Source organism: Carassius carassius, chromosome 3 (assembly GCF_963082965.1).
Source record: "Carassius carassius chromosome 3, fCarCar2.1, whole genome shotgun sequence".
NCBI lineage: Eukaryota > Metazoa > Chordata > Actinopteri > Cypriniformes > Cyprinidae > Carassius > Carassius carassius.
This window is the reverse complement of record NC_081757.1, coordinates 13,964,262-13,972,992: the sequence shown is the minus strand read 5'-3', so window position 1 is coordinate 13,972,992 and position 8,731 is coordinate 13,964,262. Positions and strand designations below refer to the sequence as shown.

At 36.5% G+C, this 8,731-nt stretch overlaps 1 protein-coding gene across 5 annotated transcripts in view; it reads left to right on the top strand.

Moving 5' to 3' along the window:
* The first annotated feature begins 976 nt into the window (after positions 1-976).
* myo1ea (myosin IEa) overlaps positions 977-8,731 on the top strand; it is a 46,351-nt gene continuing 38,596 nt past the window's right edge. For 3 of the 5 annotated variants that reach the window (XM_059530068.1, XM_059530066.1, XM_059530067.1), the window contains exon 1: positions 978-1,268. In XM_059530068.1, the coding sequence (XP_059386051.1) occupies positions 1,260-1,268 (9 nt within the window). In that variant the 5' untranslated portion in view covers positions 978-1,259. Of the gene's footprint in view, positions 1,269-8,731 lie in introns of all 5 variants that reach the window. The other 2 variants (XM_059530070.1, XM_059530065.1) reach the window with 1 other exon arrangement.

The window sequence follows — 8,731 nt, the reverse complement described above, 5'->3', positions numbered from 1 at the left end:
TAATGATGGGCAGGTTGAAAATATAATAAAATATAACATGTCATTTACATGTCTGGGGTCATTTTTTACGTTTTTGAAAACGTCCCTCATGATTAATTTATATGATCAAAATGCAGTAAAAACAGTACTAGTGTTAAATATCTCTACAATATGAAATATTTGGAAACTTTTATCTATTTTAATCTATTTTAATTATATTTTAATTTATTGCATTACTACAGTCACTTACAGTGTCACACGAACCTTCAGAAATCATTCTAATTGGCTAATTATAGAAAAATGTCTTATTATTATTAGTGTGATTATTAATGTATAAGCTTTTTTATATATATTGTGATTTATTTACTTATTAGATATGCCTAGAAATCTTTTGTAACATCATGAACATCTTTAATGTCACTTTCGATCAGTTAAATGTGCCCATGCTGTATGAAAGTAACCTGTCAATAGATGGCTGAGTGGAGTGAAACATTTTGTCAGTCCTAGTTGTTTTAAAAGCTTAGGTTTGACTGGATGACTGTATGAATATATGTTTATGAATAAGATCTATCACAAGGTTTCTCTCAAAAATCATAAACTATTTATAATAATATAAAAGATAGGCCATAAAATATATATTTTAAAAAATGTGCATGATAAACCTGGATTTCATGGGGGAAAAATGTTTTTTTTAGACACTTCACAATATTTATTTATTTTTTTAAATGGTTAAGACCTGTAAATGACTAAATAGAGATAACAATAACATCTTTCATAGATGTCATCTTTAGATCAATTGCTTCAATAATATTGCTATATTCTATTTTACCTTATTGTTCAGTTGCTATAGTAGTTTCGTTTATGCAGCCTGCGCCTCGCTGCGCAGATAGGACGCGCTTTAATACACCCAAAATCATCTAGTGGGATTCCCTTCGGAATGCTGCGCCGAGCGGCGATCGGCGCTCCTATTGGCCAAAGGCGACGCACGAAATTCTCCATTTATGGGTTGTTTGCCTTTTTGATTCCGTCATAGCAGCAGACACAAGGTTTAACTTTGTAGAGTAGACGCTCGCTGCAGCACAGTCAGTGCGCTCGAGCGGTTTACCGGCGCGGTCTTCACTATTATGGAGCGGCGACACTGGTCCTGAGGAGACATTTAACAAACAGCACCTGAGGCCGTGACCGTGACATCACACAGAGACTTTTAATAGGCTTATTTTGTTTGAATAAACAGTTACAAACGGATTATAACAGAAGGTCGGCTGCGGTGTGATAAACGAATGAAAATGGTGAGTGAAAATATACTTATGTTATCACAGTCACGTAAGTTACAGAGATAAACACAAGGGACACTGCTCCTGTTTTAGAAACTGTTTTCCAGCATCCTTATCGACATACAGTAGCTTTCTGTGGTCATTTAGATCAAGTAAACGAATTGTAACAGCTAACGTTACTAGATTACACATCCCTATGGATGTGACCATTCACCGAATCACACTATATATATATATATATATATATATATATATATATATAATACACACGATTATATGAAATTTCATTCATAACTGCTCAAAATTCAGATAAAAAGCTTATTTTTCAGTGTGGTCAAAACAAGTACAAACTAATACAAAACATTTTTTCATTCTATATTAATTTCATACATGTATTACATTTATTACATATGAATTACGTTTACTGGATAATTGTGTATGTATAATACCCTATGTACGTTTTTAGTTCTTATGAACATCTTATGAGTGTAGTGGCTGGTCTGCTGGACAAACAGCCTCAGCTGGGTGTCATATTCAGCTATTGTTAGCTCTCCATCTCTTGTTCACTTAGATAGAAACAGCCTCTCCTTTCTCAGCCCTCCTTGAACAGGTTGTACATATACTGGTCCTGGTTTCAACACAGTTTCTTGCTATTTTTTAGCACTATGTGTTTGTCCAGGGTTGTGACAGATAGAAACCATTGTGTTTCCACTTTCCCAGGTCAGTGTTCCTGTTAGACACATTGCAGTTATTGTTTTTAACTAATTATTAACACATTCTGTAATGCCAATCTGACTTGGTCTTATGTAATAGTGGAAAACTAAGTTACACACATTAGTGTCCATGGTTACAGGACACAGAGAAATGCAGGTAGGTGCATGTGAAACTCACTTCCCTACATATGCCTGTAAGGATGGGCTGGGTTCTACTTTGAATGAGCATGTGCTTATGCGTGTGTACACAATGAGACTGTTTCTTCTTGTTATGGTTGAAAGCGACACAATTTTTTCACAAATCCTCAAGCAATATTAGGCTTCTGTTGTGCTCGAAACTTTTTTTCGGCTTTGTATGATCCCTGGATCTCATGGTAGGATGCTTTCACAGACCCTGCTTGTCTCAAATTCTGTGTCTTTTTCAGCCTGTCAGCGGGTGGAGAACAGGTACAGATCAGGTGAAAAACAAGTAAATCCAGTTCAGCTATCTCTTCAATGCACGTAGAAACATTCTCTGCAAGCCACGCAGAACTACTTCACCTTGGGCTTTACGTGTATGGGACAAACCTTTTTTGTAGATGCTCCATGCCATCTGTGGTTCTTAGTATATATTGCAATATTATCAGTCAATGTTGGTAAAGCATTGTTTCTGCACAAAATAAGCCGACTTGTCTTTAGCTGTGCTCATGTGGTCACAATATCACAGAAACTATTAGTGATCAATTAAGTTGTGCTGATTGTTTCTGTAAATTAGACTAAAACTGACTCTAGAAGAGTATAGAAGCACTATTCTTTAATGTTACCATTGCTTGTAAAGTCCCCATTCATTTCTAATGATAGAATGTCACATATGAGGCCAAGCTCAGTGTGACCTGCAAGTATGTATTCTATATAACTATATCTGTTGAATGAATAGGTGGAGTTTGTAGTTGTATTCGTTTTGACTGCAGTTTTACGTCAGAGTATCCTTGATGAGTCTACTCATTTTGCTCATGACAGCTCAAAGGAAATGGAAAGATTTCTGAAATATGAACTAGCGGTAATGTATGTTACACAACGGTGCCCAATTTTATGTATACCAGCTGTGCAAGAGCAATTTAGGTTGATTATGTAATATATCACTCAGTTGACTGAACTACTGTATTTAGAAACTATACCATAAAGCTTTGTGTATGTAGTATGAGGACATTTTTGTCCATAATGCCCTTGGTATGTCTTCGAACTCAATACACTGAACACTTTTAAAACAGGCCACAAAAATCAAGATTACTCTTCTCCAAAATGATGTAATAAACATTACAGAAAGATATTGAGTACATATCTTTATTGTTTCCTCTCCACTGTTTGGTGTACAGTATCTGGGTCCATTGTGATTGGTCTCCATATTTCAGAAGTGGTTTCACAGGTTAAGCTGTATCTGGTATGGTTGTAGCATTGTTCAGTTTCTTTTTTCCTCTTTTCCTTTTTCTTCCTTTGCCAGATGCTGAATACTAGGTCAGTATGGCAGCATATGTTTTGCATCAAGAACTGCAGATGGGTGGTACATGCTGAGTAACCCCCCCCCCCCACCTCCCCATTTAAAGGCTCTATGTCACACCGCCACAGGATTGCTGAGGAATCCAGACTCTTTCTGGAAGAGTCAGCAACCCTCACCTAAACAAGAGAAAGGTCTATTAGGATGGCTGAAATCTGTGGTCTCTATTTTTCTACATTAACTAAAAAATTTAGGAGTGTGGCAATTCATTTTTCTCAATATCAGCTAGCGTCTTTGATGCAGGCTTCTTTGATGCTGTTTTATTGTTGGTTCTTAACTACACCAAACTGCTTATTAAAAACATCCAATCTAGGAGTCCCCCCCCCCCCAGTTGCTTGAATATAAAATATATCTACTGATGTGTTCAAGTTAAGATTTACATGGTTTGTTAAAAGAGCCATTTGAAAAAGATGAATGAAAACATAAATTAGAATGAAATAAACCCTTAAATGGAAAATCTCTATTAAACTTTAGTGAAACAGTAGTGTATATGCAAAGCAGACCTACTTGTTTACATAAATGTATTGCTAGGTTGTTATTTTTTGCCATTTTTATTTGTACAAACATTATATTGAGGACATAAATGTCCTAAAGAAATTCACAGGAGAAAAGAACAAGAGCTTCATGGCTCAATCAATCACAGTATGTGCGCTAACCACTGGGCTACAGTTTAATATTTTTATTTTGATTGCTGATGTGAAAGATCACTTTATCCCTAATAAAAATAGATTAGACTCTGTGCAGGCCCAGTTATGTAAAATAGTTGGTCTTGAGAAGCACAGAGATGGGCTTTCAGCTGTGAAATGAGATCATTGTCTCTGTGCTCCTGCCAGCTCCTCTCACCTTGCCTCTCCTGTTTCTCTCATCTGCATTAGTCTCTTTTGCGGCTTCCCTTGTGCTACCAGCTTCTAAAAGCAGGTCAAGGGGACCGGTGAGCATGTGCTATCAAATATTGTTCAGTTTTGAGAGCAGATAAACTGTTAAACAGACAGGAGTTGTACAGAGAAACCTGTTGTTAATGATATCCAGTACGTGCACATTCATGGCTGATGTTTGCTTACAGACAGAACAACTTTTTTTAACTGCAATTAAAGCCATAATGATTGAAGAAGATATTTAGTTTCTTAGTTGGATATTGTAGAATTAGATTTGTGCTAGGTTTTCTTCTAGGTTTCCCTATACATGAGCTTGTTTTTCTGTGTCTGTTTTTGCTGTATAGTTTCTGTTGAGGTGACTGTGTTTCACTAGGCTGTGTTTACTCATCAAACTCAACCCAGGGCTACAGAATGACTTGTGGTCAAATATTCCCACAAGCCAGAGGAAAAAGCAAGTGAGAAGACCATAACAATGCACGGTTTAAAAGAGGATTTGCATCAAAACATTTTAAAGCTATTGTTTCATGCTGCCAATCTCATTCCTGGAATAAGCACAAAGGTCACGAGGAGGACTGTTGTTCACTTTCACACGTTTCACTTTCATGGCATTCTTTTCTGGCCCAAATAATATCACTGTAGTGTTGCCTCAGTCTGGTTTTAGCTCAACAGTGTTTCTGTTTATCTGCAAAACTGACCGTGACTCTTTGAACCCAGCCTGTGAAAGTTTGTTCACTGATATTATCAGTCTGTATCTCATTCATGTATTTGCATATGCTTTGTTAGTAATGGGGAAGTATGCTTTGAAATTCAGGCACATAAGCCAACTGAATGACCTGAGATTGATGGAATAACACATTGGTACAGTGCTAACAAAATATAAGATTTGAATACAAATTTAGTAAAGATTTTGGCCTCAGTTGTCAAGTAAAATCACTTGAATGACTATAAACGACAAAAAAAAAAAAGAAAAGCTTTATGCAAGTAAGTGATGTGATGTGGCATAAGCCAATGGGAGTGCCAACAGTGACATGCTGCTTAATACCATTGAAAATTGCAGCTGAATAAAAACGCTTGCTAGAAACCATTAAATCTTTTTCAGTATGATTTTACCGTCATTGGTGTGATCTGACCCATTATCTTCTTGGTCATCTCAAAGTTATTAGTCACAGAGCATGAGGCCAACAACGCTCATCCTGTGTCATTTCCCAGAGGAAGTGTGATTTACTTAGCTCTTCTTTCAGATGAAGTCAAATCAGCCATGGCCAGATAAATGCTAATGCTAATAAATGCTAATATTGTTTTGTAGTTGTATTCAATATTTATTTATTTATTTATTTATTTTTTGCTTAGCAGTTTTTAGCGATTTGACAAATATTCACTTTCAACCATGCAGTGAATTATGTTTGGGGGGATAAACAAATGTTTCACTGATGTCAGGCATTGTAGGCCAGAACAATTGATATCATTTCTGACCGTTTTGATGCTTAAAACAATGAAAAAATGTTTTCCATTCTTTTTAGTAGTGCTGAGCCTTTGAACGCTTTTGTCATTTTCAAAATGAGATCAGACGGTTGAACACGTAGAAGTGGCTGGCCCTCATGCTTGGAGGAATGTAAACATTTGTGCTTTTGATAAATCCCTGGAAGTGCTTCATAAAGCTAGAAGCATGTGTTTGGGTGACCATTCACTTCAGAACCTGTGTAACTCAATTTACTGGACCTTCATGACAGCACACTGGCCACGGGCCATTTTTAAGTGAGAATTATGATATGTCTTATCACGAAGTAGGTCAGTGTATGTGGCTTGCTTTTTTATGTGAAACATATCCTTTACAGACAAAATAAGTAGTAAAATTAGTAGTAAAAAAATTATTTTAGAAGTCAACCTAGTGCAGACTTCACATTTCTGTATGCTGAATGCTCACATAGGTTAACTCTGAACATAACATGACCTGTGCAGCATTCAGAAACAGTATTGGACTATTATTAACATGAATACAATATAGTCATCATTTCATTTAAACTCAGTAAATACATTGAAATGCTCTTGACTATCAGAGTGATAAAGCTGTGTGCTTGGCAGCCGCACTAATGTGAGATCTCAGTTTGCTGGTTCTGATCAGAGCCATTACTCAGTTGGGAACTGGGGGATTTGTTTTCGTCACTTGCCAGCTCCCATTTCCCGTTGGGTATGAGTAAGATCGCCTGATCCGAAACATTCCTGTGCTGGTTCTGTTTACTCTTCCCTGATTCTGCCATCCCAGGGAACTCACACACAGGCCTGACCACAGTGAACCATCCCGCTTAGTCTCCCAGCTCATTCCACCCTGTCTCTACAATTACAGTAGACACTTGAACTGTACTGATATTAGATCAGCTTGAAAGGATGACGTTGACAAATGCCACTGCCATATACCTGTCTGACTGGCCCTTCCATTCCCTGTCTATACAGAAGAGCATTTAAACGCATTCTCCTCATTGTTATGTAGGTGTGCTCGAGGGTGTTGTTCAATCAGGGATCTCAGTCCTTAAAGATCAGCTCAAAATAGACACCAACGAAATAGCTAGAGAGGACTTGGGCTTCTCCGTTGCATTTAATCAAGTTCCCACACAAATGCCTGACATTGATTAATTTCCTCATTACAAGCTTCTCATGTGGGCTGGTAATGTGTCCCCTAATGTTGTGTTGTATCTCTGTAAAAAATTTGTTTAAACAGGACAGTTTTATGAGGCAGAATTTATTTATGCACCAGAACACTTGTAGTACAGTAGGAACCATGACGACAGCTCTCAAAGGGATAGTTCAGCCAAAAATGAAGATTTTTGTTCATTTACTGTACTCGCCCTCATGTTGTCCCAAAACTACATGACATTTTATTTCTGCTTCGGATCATTAAAGAACATAAAGCTCCACTAAGGGTTTTAATTCACAGAATAAAGACACAAAAGTTTGGAACCACATGAGGGAGAATAAATCTGAACAGAATTGTAATTTTTAGGTGATCTGTCCCTTTAAGAGTTTGGCTCTTAAACCAGTTATTGAATCTTGTTGCCAGGTGCTGTGTAGAGAGACAAAACAGGTATGGAAATTACTTTTTTTATTACTTTAATTTCCCAATCAGTTTCCTCTCTGAGCCAAATTATGAGGTGTCATTTGTTTGTGTACACAAAAAGCTTAATGAAATGGTGTTATCTGCTTACCTTTGTGTGGATAATCAAACACTGTTAAAGCCTTGTGATGAAGGCTGTGTGTGTGTGTGTGTGTGTGTGTGTGTGTGTGTGTGTGTGTGTGTGTGTGTGTGTGTGTGTGTGTGTGTGTGTGTGTGTGTGTGTGTGTGTGTGTGTGTGTGTGTGTGTGTGTGTGTGTGTGTGAGAGAGAGAAAGAGAGAGAGAGTTCATGTTTGGAGAAACTGCGCCTCTCTAAAAGGTATAAAGCACACCGTATAACCATAAATCTGCCCCATAAACATAGCATTAGGCTTTTTACTTATTTATTGGTGTGCATCTCTGTGTTCAGGGAAGACCTTTCAGGTATCTTTTAAAAGCAGACAATTATTGAAGCCATGACTGCTTCCAAGTAGAATATAAGGTTATATATTTTCAGTTTAAATAGTCAATTAAAATATTTGAGTGTGTTTTATTTACTTTGTAATTAACTAATCAATTAGTTGATTGTCTCCTAACAGGAAATGTTGAGAAATTCAAAAGTACATGTGTCTTTGTCTGAGGTGTTGTGGATTTGTTGTACAGTTGGTTTTAGCAGGACAGGTGGCCAGTTTGCAAATGTTGGCTTGAATTTGCTCAAAGTAAACGGGATTAGATGACGTACAATCCTGTTTACTTTGAGAAATCATTTTTTTTGGCCAGCATGAAAACTGGATATATATATATATATATATATATATATATATATATATATATATATATATATAATTTATTTTGGAAAAACAAACCTTATTAAAGAAGCATTTGTATTTTGTCTAGCTGCAGTTTGCAGTCCAAGACCACCCAGATGTACTCTCGCATTCAAAGGAGTAAATTCCCTTTTACAGATAATTATATATAAATACTTTTTAAATCTAATTTCATCTGATCGTCTGCAATTTGTCTTTCATTGTGCAAAATCTTCAGAAATTCATACAAATTACGTTATGAAAAATATTAAGCTTTGTATTATTTTATTGAATTGAATTGAATTGAATTGAACATGAACTGGCCAATACTCTAGAATGAACTCTATATAAAGAAAATATTTATTCTATAGGGAATCATTATTGTCCACCTGTTTTTAAGCACATCCTGGCAAATATGTGACCATGACCAGCAAACCTACTACAAGATAGTGTTACTACATGGA